Raw genomic sequence first — 26,220 nt, forward strand, 5'->3', positions numbered from 1 at the left:
GTTTGAAGGACAACGTTTCTCCAGCAGGACTTCCTGCGCTATTGCAGCAACAACACTGTCTGCGGTACTTGTGATCAAAGTGAAATGTAATAAAAAGAACAGGTCTTTCTGTTTGGCCACAGTAGCAACTTACGTGATTTCACCGTGCCTGGTATTTCACCTAAGATGGACAACGTGAGTCGTGTCCTACGAAGTTTGTACTGTAAACGGGGACAGACTCTTGAAAAGGGTGGATTTGTGCAGTGCGCAAAAAGCACATTTTAGTTTTTTGATTTATTTTTCCCCAAATGAGGTGACTGCCAATGTGCTGAGACCCAAACCACTGAAGAATATCGGGCATTGTTTATTTGTTGGGTTTTAGACGTGGGAAGGACCATTTTTGTAAGAGGAGTTGATGATATGTAAAGTTATAGAGGCTGTAGCTCACTCTATCAGGTACACTAACATCCCATTATGGCAAACCCAGGCTTTTTTTTAAAACCAAACACATGATTGATCTCACTCAGGGAGCCTGGTGTTAATAATTTTTTCTTTTAACCTTCCTCGCACTGAGAGAATAAACCATGCCAGTTCTCAAGGTCTTATGCCAGGGGACAGCACTTGTACAAAACCATCAGGTCACTTGGAGTTGCCGACTGTTCCCCCTTCTGTGCGTCGCATTCCTTGTGTTGTGGTAGCAGATTCTGGAATCTTTTCTAGTGCATGGAGGCATCCATTCTCTGAGAGAGAAAAAAAAGTTACAGAATCAAGTTGGTAATTCTTTTAGTGTTTTAGGAACGTAGGAACAGGAGGAGGCCATTCAGCCCCTCGGGCCTGCTCCGCCATTCAATTAGATCATGGCTGATCTGTACCTCAGCTCCATTTACCCGCCTTAATACCCTTACCCAACAAAGATCTATCAATCTATTTGATCGATAATTATCAAAACTGATCATTTATTCAGGGTATAAAGTCTTTATTAGATTGTACTGTGGGTAGGTAGGCCTCTAAAATAATCACTGCTGTAATGTAAAATAAACAGATAATCACATGGCTTTGAATTCATTGGATCCTGTGCTCAGTTAGAGGGGCACAGCCAAGGGTGTTAAAATTGGCCTCAGTGCCCTTAGATTAGGTGAGAGGGGAGTAATCAACCAGGGTCTCTGCTCCTGATCGCCACCCAATGATTTCTGCTAAAGAATGTGCATCTGTGGCTATCGGGCAAGACAAGATTGGGCTCAGTTGTAATGCCCTCCATGGTCAAATAGCCATCAGATTGTCACTGTTTAGGTGCACAAATGTGGAATGGCCACTTATGTCAGGTACAGTCCCCACCACTTATAGCCTGCACGTTCGTGCGAGTGGGATTTGCCCGCTATACGCGATGGTCGGTATAACCCGCCAGCGCTATTACAGTCATTGACAAGAATGTTGCACATCACCACTGAATGAATTAAACAAGACTGCATGCAATGCAGCTAGCAACTGCAGTCAGTGCTTAGTACAAACAGTAACCCCGCACCACTTAGAGGGGATTAGAAGGATTTAAGTACAAAAAAGGTAACTGGGTCCTAACTTATATTTGTTCTCGTGCACCTTAACGAGGTTGAACTAGTGCGTAAGCATAGCTGTTTCTGCCTGAATTAAACAGAGTGCTTAAGACGCTATAACCGGCAACTTTTAAATTGACGTTAATGCAAATGGATAATGGTTGTCACTTTTTGGCTAATGTAAGTGACTACCTATTTTAAATGTGGACGTTTTAAATGGTGGGACTGTATTAGAAAACTGCTGCTGCCCATCCTCCAGCTGAGAGCTAGACAGGTAGAGAGACAGAGAGAGTTATACTAGGTTTAACTGATTATTATTAATTAAGCACTGTGTATCGAAGCTTGGTTGCACCACACGTAGAGTACTGTGCACAGTTCTGTTCTCCATGTTATAAAAAGGATATAGAGGCACTGGAGAAGATGCAAAAAAAGATTCACAAGGATGGTAACAGAACTGAGAAGATATACTTATCAGGAAAGGCTGAACAGACTGGGGCTCTTTTCTCTAGAAAAGAGAAGGCTGAGGAGTGACCTAATAGAGGTCTTTAAAATTATGAAATGGTTTGATAAGGTAGACTTAGAGATGTGTCCGCAAATGGGGGAGACCAAAACTAGATGCCATAAATATAAGGTAGTCACCAATAAATCCGATAGGGAATTCAGGAGAACACCCAAAGAGTGGTTATAATATGGAACTTGCTATCACATGGAGTAGTTGAGGTGAATAGCATAGAGGCATTTAAGGGGAAGATAGATAAACATATGAGGGAGAAAGGAATCGGATAGGTTTAGATGAGGAGGGGTGGAAGAGGCTCGTGTGGAGCATAAACACCGGCATAGACCAGTTGGGCCGAATGGCCTGTTCCTGTGCTGTAAATTCTGTGTAATCCTATGTAACTGTTCTTTAATTCTCTAGAAGTGGGTTCCTTACCTCAATAATGCTGTATATCCATTCTAGGAATGCGGACACTTTTGTGTAAACTCCTGGGTGATTAGCTTCAGCACAGCCGATGCCCCAACTCACCACTCCAGTCAAATGCCAGGCTTGAACACCCTCACATACCAAAGGGCCGCCACTGTCTCCCTGCAATGTATACCCACAGTCAGTGTTCAATAATTCTTTTGGGCATGGGGCTCACAACACAAAACTGGCCACAACCCAACACAAATTGCCAATCTCACTCTGAGAGGCCACAGAGGTGACCGGTGTGGGATGTGCATTGGGATGGTAGGGGGAGCTCTTTTCAGGTTCGGGTCAATAAACATTGATAGGGCAGAGTAGAGGGAGCTCTATTCCACTTCCAGATCAGTACAGCACTCTGCGTCTGGCTGCCCTGGACCTGACCTGGGAGTATTTCATGTTGCTACTGAGTGACAAAGGAGGAAAATATGTTGCATTTCTCAACACTGACATCCTTTCCTCGAACATCATTTTACAAAGAGAGACTTGCATTTATATAGGGTCTTTACAGCCCATGAAGTACTTCTGAAGTGTAGTCACTGTTGTAATGTGGGGAAACGCTGCAGCCAATTTACGCACAGCTAGATCCCACAAACAGCAATGAGTTAATGACCAGATAATCTGTTTTAGTGATGTTGGTTGAGGGATAAATATTGGCCAGGACACCGGGGAGAACTCCCCTACTCCTCTTCGAAATAGTGGATCTTTTACATCCACCTGAGAGGGCAGACGGGGCCTCGGTTTAACGTCTCATCCAAAAGGTGACACCTCCACTGGGAATGTGGGCCTAGATTATGTGCTCAAGTGTCTGGAGTGGGGCTTGAGCCCACAATCTTTTGACTCAGAGGCGTGAGTGCGACCCACTGCAATTAAAATACAAAAACAGACTTTATCAGAATGAGAAGCAAAGTAATTTTAGATCCATAATCCTTTGCTCTGACCTCAGCTCACCTGACATGCATCAACTTTGCCCTCCTTGTATCCTGCGCACAACATTCTGGGAGATATAGCGCCATTATACATGCAGCTGCTGTTACATCTCTCAGTGCTTATGAGAGGGACAGACGCTTCCTTTAATTTATTTTCCACCTCATCTGAAAGAAACAAAGTAAGAATGAATGAGTCATAACCAAAGATTCCTCTACTGTATAAACAATCTCTACCCTGGTGTCTCTAATACTTACAGGCATCTACCCGTGCGTGACCCCAGCCCGATATCCAGCACTCTTTACTCAGTGTGTCCTGTTGATTGTAACTCGGTAAGCAGATTGCCCTCACGGTATCTGTAAAACAAGTGATGTAAAGTTACTAGAAATGCTGGGAATCTGAAATAAAAAAACAGAAAAAGGAAATAAACAGCAAGTAAGCCAGTTTGTAAAGAGAAAGGACAGGTTAATGTTACTGGAGGAGATGCAACCTAAACATTAATCTTTCCCTTCTCTCTTTATAAATGCTCGATGGTAGTCATGATGTGGAGATGCCGGTGATGGACTGGGGTTGACAATTGTAAACAATTTTACAACACCAAGTTATAGTCCAGCAATTTTATTTTAAATTCACAAGCTTTCGGAGGCTTCCTCCTTCCTCAGGTGAACGATGTGGAAATCGTTCACATCGTTCACCTGAGGAAGGAGGTAGCCTCCGAAAGCTTGTGAATTTAAAATAAAATTGCTGGACTATAACTTGGTGTTGTAAAATTGTTTACAATTTATAAATGCTGGCAGCCCTGCCTGTGTATTTCCATCATTTTCTGTCCTTATGAAAGAAAGAAAAGACTTGTATGGAAATAACGTCTTATCCCTCCTCCCAGAACTGTCTCGAACTCCACATAACAACAACTAGCATTTATATAACGCCTTTAAATAGTAAAATGTCCCAAGGCGCTTCACAGGAGTGATTATCCAACAAAATTTGACACCGAGCCACATAAGGAGATAATAGGACAGGCGACCAAAAGCTTGGTCAAAGAGGTAGGTTTTAAGGAGTGTCTTAAAGGAGGAGAGAGAGAGATAGAGAGGCGGAAAGGTTTAGGGAGGGAATTCCAGAGTTCCAGAGTTTAGGGCCCAGGCAGCTGAAGGCACGGCCGCCAATGGTGGAGCGATGAAAATAGAGGACAGAATTGGAGGAGCGCAGAGGTCTCAGAGGGTTGTAGGGCTGGAGGCGGTTACAGAGGTAGGGTGGGGCAGGGCCATGGAGGGATTTGAAAACAAGTATGAGAAGTGTAGTCACTGTTGTTAAAATAGGCAAATGCAGTGGCTATTTTGCACACAGCAAGGTCCCATAAACACCAATGAGATGAATGACCAGTTTTTGTTTTTGTTGGAGTTAGTTGAATGAGGAATGTTAGCCAGGACACCGGGAGAAATCCCTTGCTCGTCTTAGAATCGTGCTGTGGGATCTTTAACATCCACCTGAATCATCAAAACAGGCATATGGGAAGTTAATTTATCATATGTAGGATGGGATGGATATGATTGAAGGGTAAATGACAAAGAGCATCATAGGAACAGGTGTAGAACATTCAGCTCCTCGCGCCTCCTCCACCAATCAATTAGATCATGGCTGATTTGCGCCTCAACTCCATTTTCCTGCCCTTGCTCCATATCCCTCGATACCCTGACCCAAGAAAAGTCATTGTGTGCGAATTAAACAGAAGTTCATACTTGAAAATTCAATTGGGTTTTTCAGCTTCATGAGGGCAATATCGTAGTCATGAGTGTTGTCATCATAGTTGTAGCTGTAGAAAATTCTCTCGACCAGATAGACAGGGAAGCTGGTGTACAGAAGGATCTGTCGGTCCACAATGCCCGCATACACTCGCCAGTTGTAAGCATTTGGTAACCTGTGACGGAGAGAGACCGCTGAAATCCCTGCGACTCTAGAAACTTCTACGGTTAAAAGCAAGGAGGTTGAAGACAGCAATGCGACTTCACCCTGAAATTCTGAGTCCCCAGCCCCAAAATTCCGAGATTCTACTCCTGGAGTCTTGTTCGGAGAACTGTGAGTGGAGGTCATTGCGTCCAATTTTCTGGACAACCCAGAAAACCAGGAGTGCAGCGAATCACGCACATTGACCTGTTCGGGCACATTGATTTGTTCTCCCATCAAACAAGACTCTGCGGCTGGAACATGGGAACAGAAGTAGGCCATTCAGCCCCTCGACCCTGTTCTGCCATTCAATTAGATCATGGCTGATCTGTATCTTAACTCCATTTGCCCGCCCTGGTTCCGTAATCCGTAACCCTCGCCTAATAAAAACCTATCACTCTCAGTTTTGAAATTTTCAATTGACCTGCTAGCCTCAACAGCTGAGTCATACAACTTAGGGGCTCAACTGTTGGAAAAGGTTCAGTGACGTCGTCCACAGAAATGTCTTTAGGCTAATGAGCTGGTGTTTTAGCCAGAAGCAGATGAGCAGGAATGGCCTTTTGCGACTCTGTCTCTGATATGCCCCCCCACTCCCTCTCCCACCCTGTGTGCAGTCACATGGCTTCTCCTGAACGCTTTCCCCTACAGGACGGCTGGACTCAAAGTCTCACCGCTTGGGGATCTGCGGATTTAAAACCACAGCCTTCCATTCCAAGGCCCAGTGGGTTGGGAATTACTACGTTTGTACAGAAATCCTGCATTGACCGACTGGATTAACACACTGCCCTTTGACCTCTGCAACCCATATTTGAATGCAACCCTGCATAATGAGGTACGATGTCTCTTCTGTGGGCCCTACGTGAAATGGGAGTAATCTTCTGGTATTGGGGCTAAGGCACATTGTTGAAGAGTAATGAAGGGGTCATGCAACTGTTGGTTGTGTCATACCTGAAGAAGACATGCTTGATCGTGGTATTGAGTGACTGAAAAGTGGAGATGTCCCATTGCTCAAGTGCCTTGTGTTGAGGAGCAAAAGAAATTAAATTTTGTCTATGCCAAACGCAGTGTCTATTGACACCACTGTGTCAGCCATTGAGTTGGAGCCAGGGCGGGACCTATGGCAGGACTCACAGCAAACAGTCTATTTTACAGCAAACAAAGTCTATTTACTCAGCAAACAGAGTCTGTTTAAACAGCGCACTGTAGCAAACAGTCTACAGAGTCTATTTAAGAAGAGTCTCTACAAACTGCAGCAAACAGAACTCACGACCGAAACTATAGCAAAGTCTCTCGATGAAAGCAGGGTGATTTCTCCAGCAAAATGCAATGAGTGGAGGATAGTTACATAATATAAATTATGTGAATAAAATCAATCCCAGTCCCTTACAGCAGTGCGATCTCCAGGCTTGATTGACAGGGGAATTACCCAATCATCTCCATTCTGGCCGGGAATAGTGATGTCACTATATGCAGCCATCAAATCACTAAACCAACAAATTTCCTGCAGAATATATAAAGATATAAATATGCTCTGCTATAGAACATTAATTGATTCTTAATCCCCATGGATTGACTTACTTGTGTACACAGTGCGCTGCAGTAATGAGCCAGTACTGGTCTATAATGGAGCCTCCACACACATGCTTGTAGTTATAGTACAGTGTGACCTGCCAAGGCCAGCTTCCTAGTGCTGCTTCCTGTCCTCCAACAATCATGGAAAAGTCGTGCTTCTCCCCACAGTCTTCATGTTGAGAAAGACAGCAATGTAAAGGTTAGGATGCCTGACTACTAATGGGTTTTAATAAGCACGATTTAAACATTTAAGAAGTGATGAGAGGCCATCGTTTTAGATACCAGTTGCTCATGTTGGAGATCAAGGGATCAATGCTCGTGGCTTTTGACTTGCAAACATCCCAATTTTGCTCCATGGCTTAATAGGTTAATGTGCCATCTACATGGTACTGACCATACAGACCAAGGAAGATCCCAGGCTAAATCTCTGGTCTGCGCTGAGTTAGCATATCTTAGCTAGGGTGTTAGTAATTGTCCTCAGAGACACTGGTCTATAGGAAGAAAACCATTGTGTCTGAATCTAAATATAAATGTACAAAGAAAACTAATATGGTCATAGTAATACATTAAGGAGCCAATATCAATGGGTTCCCACCCCTGATTTCCATCCAATGACCTGCGTTAGTGTTGAGTTTATGTGTGCGATTGTGCGTGCGTGTGTGTATGTGTGCGTGTGTGCGTGCGTGTGTGCGTGCGTATGTGCGTGCGTTCATGCGAGATATCAAGTGTTAACAGGATTCACTTGGGCAGTGATGACCCACAAGGGTGAATAACCTACTGGTACTCGCTGTCATTGCTCACAATGAAGAATGGTCACTTGAGTGAGGTATCGGCCGGCAACTGTGCAGCAGAAGGCCAGTGGGAGTGCGCGTCAGGCTGACAAAAAAGGGGAGATGATTGGGGGGGTGCAATGAGTGGAAGCTGGTCACTTTCTCAGGGACGGAGGGGAAATCAGATGATGAGTCAACCCAGCCTGGAGAATACATAGATTCATAGAATGATACAGCACAGAAGGAGGCCATTCAGCTCATCATGCCTGTGCCGGCTCTTTGAAAGAGCTATCATATCCGATTAGTCCCACTCCCCTGCTCTTTCCCCATAGCCCTACAATTTTTTCACCTTCAAGTATTTATCCAATTCCCTTTTGAAAGTTATTATTGAAACTGTTTCCACTGCCCGTTCAGACAGTGTGTTGCAGATCACGACTCACTGCGTAAAAAAAATTCTCCTAATTTTCCCCCTGGATTTTTTTGCCAATTATCTTAAATCTGTGTCCTCTGGTTACCGACCCTCCTGCCAGTGGAAACAGTTTCTCTTTATTTACTCTATCAAAACACCTCGTAATTTTGAACACCTCTATTAAATCTCCCCTTAACTTTTTCTGCCCTAAGGAGAACAATTCCAGCTTCTCTAGTCTCTCTTTCACATGATGCAAGGGAGAGAAAATATCTATAATAATGGATTGAAAAAAAAATCACTGCAGTAATAAAAATAATATTAAATCTCTATATAGTTTAAAAAATAAGCAGGCCAACGCAGTGCACTGGAGCCACTGTGGACTCCTGCACAGACACATGGCGCCATCAAGCGGCTGGACTCCAGTTGACACCTGAGATTCCTCGAGAGGTACTGGAGATATGTCTTTAAGAACCTTCCAGAATATGCAAATGAATAAGTGAAATGCTGATAGGGTTAGATGAAGCAGGGAAGGGGGAGGCTCATGTGGAGCGTAAACGCTGGCACAGACCTGTTGGGCCGAATGGCCTGTTTCTGTGTCTATGTAAATGTCTCTATCTTCTAAAGTCAGACCCAGCTCTGAATGAGGAAAATGGGCCTAGCAGAGACAGATATCAACCAGTGTGAAGATGCAACTGGTATCAGATGCCTCAGGACACCCTTTTCTTTAAAATCCAATCGTTTCATGTTCAACTTGACATTCGACCAGGTTCCTGTCTATTTTTTTTTAATAATACTTTTTCCAATTCCTCGTGCCTCTTTTCCTGATGTTCCTACTCCTGTCGGGATGCACCCCCATGGGTGCTACAATCCCTCTGGTACTTCGATCGAAATTAATGGATGCAAAATTGTGAGAAGCGTGCCTGCGATTTCGTGATACTCGACCATGTTGGGAGCACGCATTGGTAAAATTGGTCTTTTTGGAATGGTCGATTGGGTGGAGTCGTGGAGACACAAACCTCAGACTCGTTCAAGAGATGCGATGGGCTGGAGGGGAGGTGGTGAAATGGAGACTCTTTACTCTGGATGGATGACTAAGACGGGGCTAACAGTCTCTCTTCTCTATATCGTTTTTTGTGACATTCATCTCCTTCCTGTACCATTCTGCTATTGGCCCCTGTACTGCCAACGGGAACAGCTTTGTAATTTCCGTGCTGATCTGCGGCTCCAGGAAAAGTTGGCAGTGTGCATTTCACCTCCTTTATATTTCTGGTACCCTGTCGGTGCTGGGAGTACTGTGTTGGTACTGGTGGGTCACTATCAGTAGAAAGGTGTGCTCTAATAGTATGACAATGGAATTCTGTAATTTTCACTTGTCTCCCATTTTTCTGAGTTACAGCATCACCAACTATTGATGTATATCGTCAGCAAAGATGAGATTGCTCAATAAACACACGTCATAAACACACACGCACATACACCCTCACACACCCGCACACATACACATGCACACACACACATACACGTGGGCACACTTTCATTCGCTCTCATTTTTCAGGTTCTGAGCACGACGAGGCTGGCTTTGTATGATTTTTCACAGGGGCCTATTTAAAGCGACACATCAAAAAGTGTTTGGTCAACTTTTTGTTTGTCAAACATATTTCTCAATGATATAATTCTTTTGCGGTTCGTTCTCTTCCCACGGTGAAGGTGAAGCCCCTTTAAAATCGACTCCCAGATACACAAACAAAAAGTTCATCTTCAACTGTTCCATCTCTGTGGTCAGTTAGAAATAACCGACAGATGCCAAAGCTAAAATTTGCCTGGTTACAGCAGGATGGTATAAGAAAGGAAAAACTGAAAATCTGAATTAAAAATGGACGGAAAGCCCAGCAGGTCTGCCAGCTTCTGAAAAAATAAACAGCTGGAAAAAAAAAGGTTAACCTTTTTGTGAGAACTGAAAACTGGTTCTTCTTGAACTGCTGAAATCCTTGTGATGGTGGAGCTCCCACGATGCTGTTATGTTGAGAGCTCCAGGATATTGACGCAACAGCGATGAAGGAACGGCTGATATATGTCCAAGTCAGGATGGTGGGAGACCTTGAGGGGAACTGGGAGATGATGGGTCAACACCTGAAACATTAACCTTTTCCAGTGCTAATGGAACTGCTGTACGTTTCCAAATTTAAGACCATCGATTCGAAACAATGGCTATAAAACATTCTATTTTGAACATTTGTACTTACCAGAGCATTTCAGTTTTATTACTTTTCCAGATGCACAGCTAGTGCTAGAGAAAAAAACAAGAATCCATTTTCACTAAGATGCCCTGAGGATTGCAAATACCTGTCATCAAAGGCAGCTAACGAGTAAGTGAACAATGGATTTATTTTGTATCGTCCTGTTCTGGTGATTCAGGTTGATGCTAACAGGGACGACGTTAGAAAGAAGGAAAGTACTTGGATTTATATAGCACTTGCACAACCTCAGGACGTCCCAAAGTGCTTTACAGCCAATGAAGTACTTTTGAAGTGTGGTCACTGTTGTGATGTACGGAAACGTGGCAGCCAATTTACACACAGCAAGATCCCATAAACAGCAATGTGATAATGAACAGATCATCTGTTTTAGTAATGTTGGTTGAGGGATAAATATTGGCCCAGGACACCGGGGAGAACCCTCCTACTCTTCTGCAAAACAGTGCCGTGGGATTTTTTTTACATCCACCTGAGAGGGCAGACGGGGACTCGGTTTAACATCTCATCTGAAAGACGGCATCTCCGACAGTGCAGCACTCCCTCAGTACCGGCACTGGAGTGTCAGCCTAGATTTTGTGCTCAAGTCTCTGGAGTGGGGCTATGAACCCTCGACCTTCTGACTCTGAGGTGAGAGTGCTACCCACTGAGCCACGGCTGACCCCGTAGGACCGTGCAACCCATGTAATTGTACACGGGTGGATCCAGTGAAAGGACACCTACGCAATGGCAATAGCTGATCCCTGATCAATTTCTCAACTGATTTTATATTACCTGTTGCAAACAGGCCTTCTCACGATCGTACGTGCGCTGATTTGACACCAGATTAAGTTGATAGTATTTAGTAGCATTGTCTGGTAAGGGGCCCCAAACTGAGCCGCTACACAGGGCTCCCGCAACCCAAAGGAGAGCAGTGGGTTGTCACAGTGTCCTGGCCAACATTCCTCCCTCAGCCACCACCGCCAAAAATAAAACCAGATTGAAAGGTTCATCGCCTTTGGTGGCACGTTGCTGAGGTAAAATGCTTGCCACATTTGCCTGCATAATGACAGTCACTGCAATCCGAAAGTAATTCATTGCCTGAAATGCATTGAGACATGGCTTCCAAGGTCAATATATCCGTAAGTCAGCAACCCAATGGGGCAGCACAACTGCATCTCAGATTTTGATCCTGGCGGACTAATTTGCCGAGTTTGCTCTGCCAACAGAGATCCCTGCCCGTTGGCAACGCATGTCGGAAATTCAGGCACACACTGCCTACGATTTTCCAGCCCATTAAAATAAAAGTGGTCTTGGAGAATTACCCTTAGGAGTCCATCCAGGCTCCTGTCTCCAATTTTCAGGAGTCCAGAGAAACAGGGCTGTTGCATTGCTGACACTCCACCTGCCGGTAACTATCACGCATTATAAATGAAATCAAATATAGTGTTTACTAAATATACAAGTGATTTCAAATGACCAATCACCAGTAGGTGCATCACCATTATTTTTGATTAGATATTGAGGTTTATGTGGATCTCACTTGGGAATTTTTGTAAACAGAGATTTTTTGGAGTTCTGTATTGTATCGTGGCCTGTGTGTCAATCATTTAACAACAGTGACCTGTGTTGCTGAACTTAAAGCACAAATGTAACCTTGACACATGTGTGAAGAACCAGTCAGGTAAGAACATAAGAACTTTTAGGAGAAGGCTGTAAGGCCCAAAAAGGCCGTCTGTTTTTAAAAGATCAATCTCACCCATCCACCTTCTTACCATATCCCAAAATTCCTTCAGAAACATGGACAATTGTAAATCTGCACTGATCTGAGGGAGTAGATACATGGGGAGTAGATACATGGGGAGCAGATACACAGGGAGCAGATACACAGACAGCATACACAGGGGGTAGATACACAGGGGGTAAATACACAGGGAGTAGATACACGGGGAGTAGATACACGGGGAGTAGATACACGGGGAGTAGATACACACAGAGCATACACGAGGAGTAGATACACGAGGAGTAGATACATGAGGAGTAGATACACGAGGAGTAGATACACGGGGAGTAGATACACGAGGAGTAGATACATGAGGAGTAGATACATGGGGAGCAGATACATGAGGAGTAGATACATGGGGAGCAGATACACAGGGAGCAGATACACAGACAGCATACACAGGGGGTAGATACACAGGGGGTAAATACACAGGGAGTAGATACACGGGGAGTAGATACATGGGGAGCAGATACACGGGGAGTAGATACACACAGAGCATACACGAGGAGTAGATACACGAGGAGTAGATACATGAGGAGTAGATACATGGGGAGCAGATACACGGGGAGTAGATACACGGGGAGTAGATACACAGTACACAGAAAGCATACACAGGGGGTAGGTACACAGAGAGTAGATACATGAGGAGTAGATACACAGGGGGTAGATACACAGGGAGTAGATACCCAGGGAGTATACACAGGGCGTATACTCAGGGAGTAGATACAAGGAGTTATACACAAGGAGTAGATATACAGGGAGTATACACAGCGAGCAGAGCAAACCTGTAGCTCCAGATGTTTTCTAAATCATTGTCCTGCCCATTGGCGATTTCAGCGAATCCTTGTGTGTAATTGGGCTCAATTTCTCTCACACTCACTACATTGTAGTCCAGGTATCTGTAGAATAAAACACAAATGTTTGGATGACGTTGCACCTTCTAGTAAATACACACCAATATCTGCTGTCTATTTCTCACCCTCTACCTGCGCTTTGACTAAATGCAACTTACTTTCCTTTTGGATTCAAATCTTTGTAACTATTTGATTTTTGAAAAGTGGGACTGAAGTAGAGACTCTCTGTTTAACATTTGCAGTGTCTGCTCTGAGATTGTGAGAGTGTTGTCCACCAGCTCTGATACCTTCTTACTAGGTGGCTAAATAACCCCCAATGTCACTCTTTGCTAAGTCTTGAAATTCGATTGTTGCAGGCTGCCTTTAGTCACTGTTTGCTTCTCTCTTTCGATTTAAAACATCATTACAATCTCCACAATGTTTTGCTGCCGTTTAATATGCATTAAGCAGTGTGTTATCCTGTACATTACACACCATAGGCTGTGCATTATCTTGTATATAATTTACTGTAGACTTTGCACTATCATGTACATATCACACATTATTTGTTTATAATACTCTCGAAATTTGTTTAGTCATCCTGTATACAATGCCCTGCAGATTGTTCTGTGCGTAACATACTACAAACTATTCATTATTCTGTTTATAACACTATGCAGGCTCAATATTACCCTATAAATACACTGCAGGTTGTGCGTTATCCTATATTTAACACTCTGCAATTTTGACTGGCGGCTGCTGGAATTGCCTGATACCAGGTTAGGACTGGGATAAGCTGGGTCCTGACTGAAGGCGGCCTTGTTCAGCCTCTGCCTGCCCCTTACACGGTCACTGTGGTAATGGCCCAGTACCAGGGCCAGGGACCCCCTACATTGGGAGTTCTTGGGCTTTATGATGGAGATTTGCCTGGTCAGACCAGTTGTATCTCCAAGCCCACCAGTGGTCATGAGGACCAGCTGGAGTGGGGGGGCGGTGGTCCGGGTTAGGATCAGGATGTGAACCCCTGAAGAAAAAGAGGTACCTTTTTATAAATTTAAAAGCAACCCCTCCACCACCCCCCCCCCCACCTCATAAGGCAGGCTGAGGGGGCAGCAGTTTAGACTTTATGCCAGGGAGGGGGCAACAACCCAACAACAAGCCCCACACTTCCCCTCTTTCACCGCCCCACCCCCACACCCCCAGCTACTTCCCCCAGACTTTCTGACTCGATGCCAGTGGCAAGTGGTCCAGCTGTGCCCCTCATGACATGGGTGCCCATCATTGGCACGCAAGTGAAGGGAACGCTCCCTGACTCCGCAAACTTTGGAGTCATTGGTGGGGGTCCCAGGTATATCTCAGCACTCGCACTGAGATGCTTTGCTCTGTGGACCTTGAGGGCCAAATTAGGGAGGGATAGTAAGAGTCTGAATGGGGCAGAGGAGACAAATGATCTGGGGGTACAGATACACAAATCACTAAAAGTAATGACGCAGGTTAATAAGGCCATAAAAAAACAAACAAAGCACTGGGGTTCATTTCTAGAGGGATAGAATTGAAAAGCAGAGAGGTTATATTAAAATTGTATAGAGCTTTGGTTAGACCACACTTGCAGTACTGTGTTCCGGTCTCCATATTACAAAATGGATACAGAGGCACTGAAGGAGATACAAAAAAGATTTTCAAGGATGATACCAGAACTGAGAGGTTATAACTATCAGGAAAGACTGAACAGGCTGGGGCTCTTTTCTCTAGAAAAGAGAAGGCTGAGGGGTGACCTGATAGAGGTCTTTAAAATTGTGAAGGGGTTTGATAGGGTAGACGCAGAGAGGAGGAGGTGGGAGGAGGCTAGTGTGGAGCATAAAAACACTGGCATAGACCAGTTGGGCCGAATGGCCTGTTTCTGTGCTGTAAATCCGATGTAATTTGCTAATTATGCACCTTAAGTGATACTCAGATCATTCATTAAAGGTTAAGCTCCCTGGTGAGAGTTTAAAAAGTTCTTATTGAACAATAGTATATTGAGCGAGGAATCCACAGCGTACTTGATATGTCCCATGTATCTGCACATCAGTGTACCCAAAGAAGAGTTCCACTTCTCGTCACACACAGGAAGCCATGCTTGCCACGATTGGTTATGTATCTCCAGTAGGGAGTTCTCAGTATTTATTCTGAAAGAGACTGAATGCAATTCATTTAAAGTTCAGACAGATTTCACTCCCTGCTGCTCCTGAGTCAAGCCATTCTATTTCATCACTACCTTCAAAAGCGATATTGAAGGAACCTTCCCAGGAACAGACTAGTTCCAGGAGCAGCCCAACTCCAGGAGCAGCCAAACTCCAGGAGCAGCCCAACTCCAAGAACAGCCAAACTCTAGCAGCAGCCGAACTCCAGGAGCAGACGAACTCCAGGAGCAGCCCAACTGCAGCAGTAGACTAACTCCAGCAGCAGACGAACTCCAGGAACAGCCCAACTCCAGGAGCAGCCAAACTCCAGGAGCAGCCCAACTCCAGGAGCAGCCAAACTCCAGGAGCAGCCCAACTCCAGGAGCAGCCCAACTCCAAGAACAGCCAAACTCTAGCAGCAGCCGAACTCCAGGAGCAGACGAACTCCAGGAGCAGCCAAACTCCAGGAGCAGCCAAACTCCTGGAGCAGACGAACTCCAGGAGCAGACTAACTGGGCCAGAAGGAGCCCCGGCCTTTCCAAGCCCCCAAGACACTGCCCAGCGCTTCCCGACTGTCCTCGATTATTTAAAAGAGGCCTGGGAGTTGAAACGGCCCAGGCCTCATTCTGAGCCGCCGTTGAGGGGGTTTCCCTCCCCCCGCCCCCCCCCCCCGCCCGTCCCGAACGCGTTCCCCCCCCCAGTTAAAATCGGGCCCATTGTTCCTGGTTCAGAGCTTCGTGTAATGACCATACCTTTGCCAAGAATTCAGGAGCTGGTTCAACGCGCCCAGTTCCCACTCCGCACGACTTTCTGTCCATTAAAATCAAAGGACAGATAATTGTGCAGGCTGTGAATCAGGTACATTCACTTCTGTGCCATGAATTTCTAATTTGCCCTCTTGTTAAGGGCACCTCTGTGCCGAGAATGCAGAAAACCTACCTCAATGTTTATTCGAGGCGTTGCACTGGGTGAGGTCAAGTGTTGCATTTGCAAGGGATTGTGCTGTTAAAATTTGTTAATATTCAAAGTCGGGATTCAGATTTTCCCAATGACCGAAGACCAATTGAGAAACACCCAGCTCAAGGGTAGATATTAAACCGAGGTCCCGTCTGCCCTTTCAAGTGGGACGTAAAGGATCCCATGGCCGTTATTCAAAGAAGAGCCGGGAAGTTCTCCCCGATATCCTGGCCAATGTTCACCTCTCAAATAACACCGCCAAATCAGATTATTTGGTCATTATCACATTGCTGTTTGTGGGATCTTGCTGTGCGCAAATTGTCTGCCGCGTTTCCTTACATTACAACAGTGACTGCGCTTCAAAAGTACTTCATGAATCATGAATCATGAAAGGCGCTATATAAATGCAAGTCTTTCTTTTTGCTGATTTGAGGTTAATGAAAGGGAAGAGAGCCCAGTCGTGTACTGTTATTTGGCTGAGAGAGAGCTGGGCCTATGACTTTTGCTAAATGTGCAGCAGCGGAATTCATGGCCAATTTCCCCCCTTGTAGCACCCCTGCCACAGCTCTTGCTGAGATCAATACAGACCAAGTATTGACCTTAGTGTCTCCCTGGTCTGTATAGCCCAGTTTCATGCCAAGCAGTGCCGTAACCAACTGAACTATTTGGCAGGTGCTTACGATAATTTTCTTTTTGCTGTGTGACTCAGAGCATCAGTCACCAAGAATCAAGCCCATTACCACAGTGGCGTGAAGGGACCATCTAAATATCAACACTATTGCCTACCATCCAAGTACAGAGAGAGAAGCATTGGCTGAAATATCAATAGCTAAGAGGGATGAACAGAACAGTTCTCCAGCTCAGTCAACCTTCACTTTGTGTTCGCAAACAGAACCAGGTGTTTTTCCAAAGTACAATATATCACCAACCTCTGCTTGGAGCTGTATAGTTGACATATTGCTCGGTCTCATTGCAGTTTGTTGTGGGTGCATTGCCTCCTGCTGGTATCAAGGTTTTGTTTTCAATAGGTCTCTCCAGATACTTCACTGACATAAAACAAAAAAAATTAAAGGAAAAGCGACTATTAGTTACCAGGACACCTCACCAGGTTGGGATCTCCACTCCTCTCTCCTCATGCACATAATCAGAAAATGGGGAACACAAAATTCATAGGATATCATTATGGCCCTGAAATTCCATGAGGGTTCTCCTGGTCTCCTGCCATAGCTCCCACAGGATACTGGTGCAATTCCCAGAGAAAAGGCGCAAACAGATGAAAACTGGGGTTCCGCTGATCTCCTACTGGAGCTACCGTGGGGAACCGGGACAGGGTCTATATGTATATAACGGGGAACACTATATCCATAAAATATTGAGTATGTTGCAGGTAGCGACATGTTGGGATTGTAATCCACAAGAGTAAAGTTTTGGTGGGATGGCTGTAGATATTGCATTTATATAGCGCCTTTCATGATCTTAGGACATCCCAAAGCGCTCTACAGACGCTTTTGAAGTGCAGTCACTGTTGTAATGTAGGAAAGCCGGCAGCCAATTTGCACACAGCAAGATCCCACAAACAGCAACATGATAATGACCAGATAATCTGTCTTTAGTGATGTTGGTTGAGGGATAAATATTGGCCAGGGCATCAGGGGGAAGAACTCCCCTGCTCTTCTTCAAGATAGTTTTTTTACATCCACCTGAGAGGGCAGACAGTGCCTCGGTTTAACATCTCATCCAAAGGATAGCACCGCACTCACACCAGAGTGTCAGCCTAGATTTTATGCTCAAGTCTCTGGAGTTGGACTTGAGCTCATAACCTTCTAATTCAGAGGTGAGAGTCACAGCTACCACCTTGTGAATTAAGAACATCCAATGGATCTACAATCTACGCTGAGTTGGCTTATTTCTGCCAGGGCAGCATTTGGGGCTTTGCGATTGGCCTCGGTGCTCCTGAATAAGTGAGCGGAAAGAAAAATCAGCCAAGGTTCCTCCTCTTCCTGATCACTATTGAGTAACTCCTGTTGGAAAGTGTACATTCAGCTGTCAGGTAAGAACATGAGTGTTCCTGAAGGGTGGACACTGGAGTGGGAGTCCCTCTAGTTAGCACCCATTGAACAGCACCCCAAGATAAGTTAGTGCCTTCAGGAGAGAAGGGAGAAAAATGGTGGGCAAGAGTATTTTTTTGAAGTAGGATATTATGGTATAATTCTCTGTACTAACATTCCTCCTTGACATTACTCACTTAATGAAGGGAGTGAGTGACACTTAAGGTTCTATTATGTTAGCATTTAGGTTGCATCACACAAAGGCCCAGTATCATATTGCTTTGCCAATCCCTTGTGAAGTATTAAACCTGGGCACTCATACATCAGATAATTGAAGACCTTTACTTCATGGTATTTTTTATTCGAAGGATTTTTTTACTCACAGTTAAACTAATAGTTTAAACTCAGTGTGGGCCAATACTAACCTAGATGCGGTTTCATTCTGCTTGTCATCAGAACGTTGGCAACGTAATCACAGACTGGGAAAATATATATCAATATAATCCTTTCAGCAAAGTAAAGACATTTATTGGGTTGAAAAATTCACCAACTTTTCCCCTGCAGAATCTGCAACGGTTCCCTGTGCATTTCCTTATCTTTCCCTCTCAAAGTGCAGGTTTGGCTCTGTTGGTAGCACTGTCACCCTAGAGCGAGAGGTGGTGGGTTTCAGCCCTGGTACACAATATGGAGTGACATTTCGGTGCAGTTACTGAGGGAGTGCTGCCTTTATAAGGTATTGTCCTTTGGATGAGATGTCAAGCCCATGTTGACCTGTTTCAGTGGCTCTATTTGAAGAGGACTAGAGAGTTCTCCTGATGTCCTAGTCAACTAGCATTCTTCCCTTTACCAAAAACAGAATGGGGTAGATTTTGACTTTGTGCGATAATGCAAAAAACGGGTGATAGCCAATCAGCAGCCCGTTTTACATCTCTCCCGAATCTCATTTCCATTGACTTCCCTATCGCACAAAGTCAAAATCCACCCCATTAAGTGGTTATTCATCTCATTGCTGTGTATAAAATGGCTGCTGTGTTTACCTAGTGAATGATGGTAACTGCGCTTCAAGGTAATTCATTGTAGATGTCTTAAGGTGCTTCAAATGCTTCTCTTGGTTGTCTTACTAAATTCCCCCCTCTAATTTTTCTCCAGTCAGTGCTTTGAATTCTATAAACAATCAAATCAAAAACTGTATTCTTGTTTCATTATGTGTTTTTTGAAATCTGGGGCTGAAGCAAAGTGTCCCACATCGGGTTAAGGAGGTGAGCTGAGTTTGTGGGAAAAAAATACTACAGTCAGTATCTTTCAAAGAGAATATCTTGACAGCTAAAAATTGGTTTGACCAGCTTCTAATTATAATAAATGTGAGGTTGGAAGGTGAATCTCACAGGTGGTCATTAAACATCAGCACTGAGTTAAACTCGTTTGTCGCCTGCCCATAGATTACTGACTGACCTTTCCATCAGAATTCCTACGCTGCATGCTTAGAATGTGAAGCTGTCTTTCTCCCTTTCCCTTGCCCTGTAATGAGTGATGGCACCAACACTGGCAGAATTTGAAGCTGTATCGAGATCCCACCAGCCTGGCCTGGCAGTGAGGACAATAAACAATTTGGAATTATTAAAACTCAGTCATCATGGAAACAAAAGGAGGTAGATATTAGTATTCGTTTCACCCAGTTTTTGGGCATAAAATGGATGTAAAGCAGACCAATTTAGCAGTGGGACAGCCCACACCCGATCTGCGCAGGTGTTGGTCCCACTGCTAAACTCGTGGGGCCCATTTTAAGCATTTCCCTACATTACAACAGTGACTACACTTCGAATAGTACTTCATTGGCTGTAAAGTGCTTTGGGGCATCCTAAGGTAGTGAAAGGCGCCATATAAATGCAAGTCCTTTCCTTTGTTTAAGCGTCCTGGGCGGACACCGAAAACAGACGTTAATTAGGGGCCGAATACCTGTTGAAGGACCCTTTCACAAAATTAGCGGGATGATCCTGCACCGCTAAGGATTCTTCAGCGGCCCCCCCGCGGCCTCCAACTAAAGAAGTTTAAGAATGAAGAAACCCATTCTGTGGGAGCCAGGAGGAGGAGGAGGAGGAGGAGTCCTCGACTCCAAAGAACCCCTGGAGCCCGGTCTAATCCCCACAGCTGCCACCGGCGAGGCAGACGGCCCTAAATTGTGTTTTCTCGTCGGGCGAGCGTCCCACGGTGGAGCGACCAGCACCGGCAGCTCACCTCGAGTATGCAGATGAGGCCCGAGAGTCAATTTCTATTGGTCCTCAGGCCTCTTGGTTCGGGCAGCTCGTGGAGAGCCGAGTCTAGGCCTGATTTTGTCCGAATCCTGGAGGTGCTGGCCTTTGTTGTGGGGATGGTTCCACATGTACCTTGCCCCAGTAATTACTATCTAATGTGGATTTACACCGTGAGTGTTGGCAGATAGTTTGAGAAGTGGACGTGGGGGCGTTGCTGTTGAACTCAATCTCGTCTTCAAATGACATTCGCATTGCTTAGTGTCGCCAGCCGTCCAGGATTGTCCTGGAGTCTCCAGGAATTAAAGATTAATCTCCTGGACACTGCTGCGAGCAAAACCCGTGAGAAAAATCATATCGTGTGTTAAAAAAAATTGTATGTTTCTTTCATTTTTGTTTTAAAGTTTTGTTTATTAGATATAAAAATATTGTAGATGGGGGGGGGAAACGGCTGTTTGACTGATGGTCAAGAACCATCCAATTGGGTAATGAAGAGCATGTTCGCTTTCCAATTGGTGTGGGAAGGTGGGGCGCCACGAGGATGGACGTGTCGGGCAACTAATGGCGGGAGCAAGAGGGGCGGGGTGGGCGGAGGTAGGAGGTCATGTGACGAAACCTTCAGGATTACGTCAATCCAGAGTTGGCAACCCCTGGGTTGCTGCTGCCAACTTAAATTAGAACTTTGAATTCAACTTACCGATTGTTGAGTTTTTGGATCACCCAATTGCAGAATCTAAATTTACTTAATCAGTGATCTCACGTAAGCTAAGGAGTGGCTGCTATCAGCGAGTTTGTCTCCCAACATAAAGTGCTTTCCCTCCCACATAAGTCAGTGCAGTATTGATTGTTGTTCTTGGGCAGAGGCTCAGTTTTTAATACTTCGGAAATATTCAAGAACTGAGACGGAGTCAGGTTAACATGACCTAACCTAGCGAACCCAAACCCTGTTAAGGTTAACTCATTATTTACCAGCATTATGTAAACAGGTGGCAATTTTAAAAACCATTTTATTGGATTGGATAAACGACACATCCTCTAGAAACAAAAGGGTTTGGGTAAAATAATTCTGGTCTGTCCAGTTCAACCAAAACCTGACTTAAGGTAAATTTCTGGAAGAGGAAAGCGTACACAAAGCAACAGTGCAATATTTCTAGTTTGTGTTTGTGGAAAAAATGATGATTGCATTGGCTCATCAGCCAGATGGAGCTATTGCAGGATGACCCCAGAACTGGGAGGATGTCCTTATCAGGAAAGGCTGAACAGACTGGGACTCTTTTCTCTCGAAAAGAGAAGGCTGAGGGGTGACCTGATAGAGGTCATTAAGATAATGATAGGGTTTGATAGGGTAGCTGAAGACAAAATGTTTGCACTTGTGGGGGAATCCAAAACTAGAGGTCATAAATATAAAATTGTGGCTAATAAATCTAATAGGGAATTCAAGAGAAACTTCTTTACCCAAAGAGTGGTTAGAATGTGGAACTTACTATCACAAGGAGTAGTTGAGGCAAATAGCACTGATGCATTTAAGGGGAAGCTAGATAAGCACATGAGGGAGAAAGGAACAGAAGGATATGCTGATAAGATTAGATGAAGTAGGGAGGGAGGAGGCTTGTGTGGAGCATAAACGCTGGCATAGACCAGTTGGGACAAATGGCCTGTTTCTGTGCTGTAATTGCGATGTAACATGCAACACTTACAGCTGCTCATGGTGGTGTCGTTCCCCCAGGACTCTGGGGGAAACCAACTCTTGAGGTGGCACCCTGTGTGAGCTGGGCACGAGTGCCATCTCACTTATATTACATTTCTGCTGCGGTCAGGGATGCCCTCAGTGCCCTCAGTGGCTGTGCTGGAAGACAAAGGCAGCACCAGAGCAGATCGAATCGTCCTGAAGCAATTAACTTGCCCCAGTACAGCAGATAGTGTTAGGGAGGGTGAGAGAACTGCAAAAATGCTACTGGAGTCCTTAAAGGCTGTGTAGGGTGTGGAAGCTATTGATTGAAATGTTTATCCTGGTGCCAGAGTGTTACTAGGACAATTGGGTGGAGAATTTTCAAATTTTTGACTCACCCTTTGTTTGGACAATCATCTGACTTCAGTCAATAAGTTGATATGTGGCAAAAAGAACAAAAATAAAACCCAGCCCAAATAAATTCCAAAGTCATGGTAATCTGGTTTGTGTACTGGTAAGATTGTCGATTGCATGCCCACAGCTACAAGGTCTCCATTCTGCCGGGTTGAGTCAGTGAAGTGAACATGTTTTCCACACACCAGAGAGGTCCCAGGTTTGGCCCCTCATTCTCTTCAGAGTCAACTGATAGCAGCCAGGGGGAGGTGGGCAGTAGGTGCGCTACGATTGGCCTCCGTCCTACCCTGGGTTAGGGAGAAGAAATAAATTCAGCTTGTGTTTCTGGTCACTCTTCAGCGATACCTGCTCACACGTGAAGAATTAAGCACTTGGGCAAGACACTGAAGGACACCGGGCATTCATGGAGACGTTCCCTTACCATGAATCAATCTCTTCAGGAGGTGAAGATGCAAAATGTTTTTCTGACAGTTCACCATTGTCCTTTGTAGTGAGGGACAACAGAGTAACGGTTCAACATGTCCTCCACCAGCTGATCTAGGAGCAACATTGGTGGTAGATGAGGGAGATGACTGCAGCCCGTTGTGTGAGATGACACTATTGAGAATTGTGCCCTGCAATGCTCCACAGAACCGTGACTCTTAAGTTAGAGCTGCATTTACTGCTGTTCTGTTATATACTGATGTTGTAAGAGTGTAAATGGTGCGCTGGGATGTCAGGCCCTTGAAAGCGCACTGCAGGAAGAAGGAACGCCAATTACCTGGCGATGAAAAGGTGTTATGTTACACTAATAATTAATAAAATTGACTATCCCGTTAAAAACTTTTTGTCAACTTACCTACAAAACAAATTCCAACTACAATCATAGCAAGGATGGTCACTGCACACAGGAGTACCAGGATCTTCTTTGTTCCACGAGGTGGTCGCCTGCGGGGTCCTAGGGAGAACAAGATTTCAAAAGGATTTAATGCTGCCAACCCCCCCTTTAAGCAGAAAATCATCCATCACCAACTTTTGCTATGATGCAAGGCAGGGCATGTGGTGAGTGGAACATGCATGGGAGCAACAGGTGACTTTGGACCCATGGTTCCCAAAGCTCTCCACCACTGGGGTTTTCCTCACCCCATGTCTGGGTCAGTTGGAGACTCACTGACAGAGATTGATTGCTTTGATTAGTCGACAACTTCCATTATTTTTTTTTTAATATTCGTTCACAGGATGTGGGCGTCGCTGGCGAGGCCAGCATTTATTGCCCATCCCTAATTGCCCTCGAGAAGGTGGTGGTGAGCCGCCTTCTTGAACCGCTGCAGTCCGTTTGGTGACGGTTCTCCCACAGTGCTGTTAGGAAGGGAGTTCCAGGATTTTGACCCAGCGACAATGAAGGAACGGCGATATATTTCCAAGTCGGGATGGTGTGTGACTTGGAGGGGAACGTGCAGGTGGTGTTGTTCCCATGTGCCTGCTGCTCTTGTCCTTCTAGGTGGTAGAGGTCGTGGGTTTGGGAGGTGCTGTCGAAGAAGCCTTGGCGAGTTGCTGCAGTGCATCCTGTGGATAGTGCACACTGCAGCCACAGTGCGCCGGTGGTGAAGGGAGTGAATGTTTAGGGTGATGGATGGGGTGCCAATCAAGTGGGCTGCTTTATCTTGGATGGTGTTGAGCTTCTTGAGTGTTGTTGGAGCTGCACTCATCCAGGCAAGTGGAGAGTATTCCATCACACTCCTGACTTGTGCCTTGTAGATGGAGGAAAGGCTTCGGGGAGTCAGGAGGTGAATCACTCGCCGCAGGATACCCAGCCTCTGACCTGCTCTAGTAGCCACAGTATTTATATGGCTGGTCCAGTTAAGTTTCTGGTCAATGGTGACCCCCAGGATGTTGATGGTGGGGGATTCGGCGATGGTAATGCCGTTGAATGTCAAGGGGAGGTGGTTAGACTCTCTCTTGTTGGAGATGGTCATTGCCTGGCACTTATCTGGTGCGAATGTTACTTGCCACTTATGAGCCCAAGCCTGGATGTTGTCCAGGTCTTGCTGCATGTGGGCTCGGACTGCTTCATTATTTGAGGGGTTGCGAATGGAACTGAACACTGTGCAGTCATCAGCGAACATCCCCATTTCTGACCTTATGATGGAGGGAAGGTCATTGATGAAGCAGCTGAAGATGGTTGGGCCTAGGACACTGCCCTGAGGAAATCCTGCAGCAATGTCCTGGGGCTGAGATGATTGGCCTCCAACAACCACTACCATCTTCCTTTGTGCTAGGTATGTATCATGCGACTATCAGGATGGTGGGAACATAGGAATAGAAGTAAGTCATTCAGACCCTCGAGCCTGTTCTGCTATTCATTGAGATTGTGGCTGATCTATATCCTAACTCCAATCACCTACTTTGGCTCCATATCCCTTAATACCCTTGGCTAGCAAAAATTTATCGACCTCAGATTTGAAATGATTAATTGAGTTAGCATCTACTGCTTTTTGTGGGAGAGTGTTCCACACTTCTACCACCCATTGTGTGAAGAAATGTTTCCTAACTTCGCTCCTGAATGACCTGGATCTGATTTTAAGATTATATCCCCTTGTCCTAGACTCACCCACCAACGGAAAAAGTTTCTCTCTATCTACCCTATCAATTCCTTTCGAGATCCTAAAACACTCAATCAAATTGCCCCTTGACCTTCTATATTCCAGGGGCTACAAAGCCTAGTTTATATAATCTCTCCTCATAAGTTAACCCTTTGAGGCAAACTAGATGGACCTTGATCTTTTTTCATCTAGCAATTCCTATGTTCCTAATCTAGTATACGATCTTTAGCTGGTGAATGAAAAAAATGAACACAAGTAAAATTTTCTACATATATACACGATGCTTTCTATGTGCATCATAGAACGTAGCGGTATTTTTTCCTCTGGTCATTAGTCTTAGTGAAAAAAGTAGACAGGAGTATAAAGTGGTGATTATGGCTCCCAGGTTATCCAAGATCATTATCCGAGACCAGCTTAACTAGCAGGTTTCAAAATAACTGGCTGTAACTAACCCGTGGCACTTCAGACGACAAGTACGGTACAAACATGGTGATTGGCTTTGCCGTACTTACTGTATCGGTGACGCCAGCGTTTGCGACGGACAGATTCTGTGGGGCCCAATGGTGAGAGTGCTGGTGGCACATCGGATGTTGTCGCCTCTGACAAGGGCACATTCTGCGCCTGGGGCTCAGCGGGTTCAGCGGTGCTGGGAGGATCGCCGTTTGAACGCAATAGCGTTGATTCAAAACCCAGGGTGGGGCCCTCTGAGCAAAGCTGAGGTGATGCTTCCAATCTTGTCACTTCTAATAGTGGCACGCCCTGTCCCTGGGGCTCAGCGGGTTTAGCAGTGTGGCGGGGATCATCCTTTGAATCTAATAATATTGATCCAGAACCTAGCTTAGGGTCTTCTGAAGATAATGGTAGTGATGCTTCAGATTTTGTTAGTTCTAATAAGGGTATACACTCTCCCTGGGGTTCAGCGGGTGTAGTGATTCCAGAGGGTTCAACCTTTGAATCCAGTAACGTTGATTCAGAATTCTGGAAATGAATAAGCAAATATAGTTGAAGCATATATAATAAATATATTATTAAAAATCCTTCAGCAACAACAACTTGCATTTATCTAGTGCCTTTAAAGTATTAAAACGTCCCAAGGCGCTTCACAGGAGCGTTAGCAGATTAAATTTGACAGTGAGCCATATAAGGAGATATTAGGACAGGTGACCAAAAGCTTGGTCAAAGA

General features: G+C 45.0%; 1 protein-coding gene across 1 annotated transcript in view; it reads right to left on the minus strand.

Moving 5' to 3' along the window:
- Nucleotides 1-547: 547 nt before the first annotated feature.
- The window catches only part of LOC137301255 (transmembrane protease serine 5-like), an 85,043-nt gene continuing 59,370 nt past the window's right edge, over nt 548-26,220 (minus strand). Inside the window, exons 4-15 of the mRNA XM_067970715.1 lie at nt 25,550-26,015; nt 23,294-23,392; nt 17,005-17,121; nt 14,999-15,134; nt 12,909-13,022; nt 10,353-10,396; nt 6,937-7,099; nt 5,154-5,332; nt 3,675-3,773; nt 3,442-3,584; nt 2,461-2,613; nt 548-719 (exon numbers count right to left, since the gene is read on the minus strand). Of these exons, the coding sequence (XP_067826816.1) occupies nt 696-719; nt 2,461-2,613; nt 3,442-3,584; nt 3,675-3,773; nt 5,154-5,332; nt 6,937-7,099; nt 10,353-10,396; nt 12,909-13,022; nt 14,999-15,134; nt 17,005-17,121; nt 23,294-23,392; nt 25,550-26,015 (1,737 nt within the window). The 3' untranslated portion in view covers nt 548-695. The remainder of the gene's footprint in view (nt 720-2,460; nt 2,614-3,441; nt 3,585-3,674; nt 3,774-5,153; nt 5,333-6,936; nt 7,100-10,352; nt 10,397-12,908; nt 13,023-14,998; nt 15,135-17,004; nt 17,122-23,293; nt 23,393-25,549; nt 26,016-26,220) is intronic.

Source organism: Heptranchias perlo, chromosome 33 (genome assembly GCF_035084215.1).
Source record: "Heptranchias perlo isolate sHepPer1 chromosome 33, sHepPer1.hap1, whole genome shotgun sequence".
NCBI classification, from domain to species: domain Eukaryota; kingdom Metazoa; phylum Chordata; class Chondrichthyes; order Hexanchiformes; family Hexanchidae; genus Heptranchias; species Heptranchias perlo.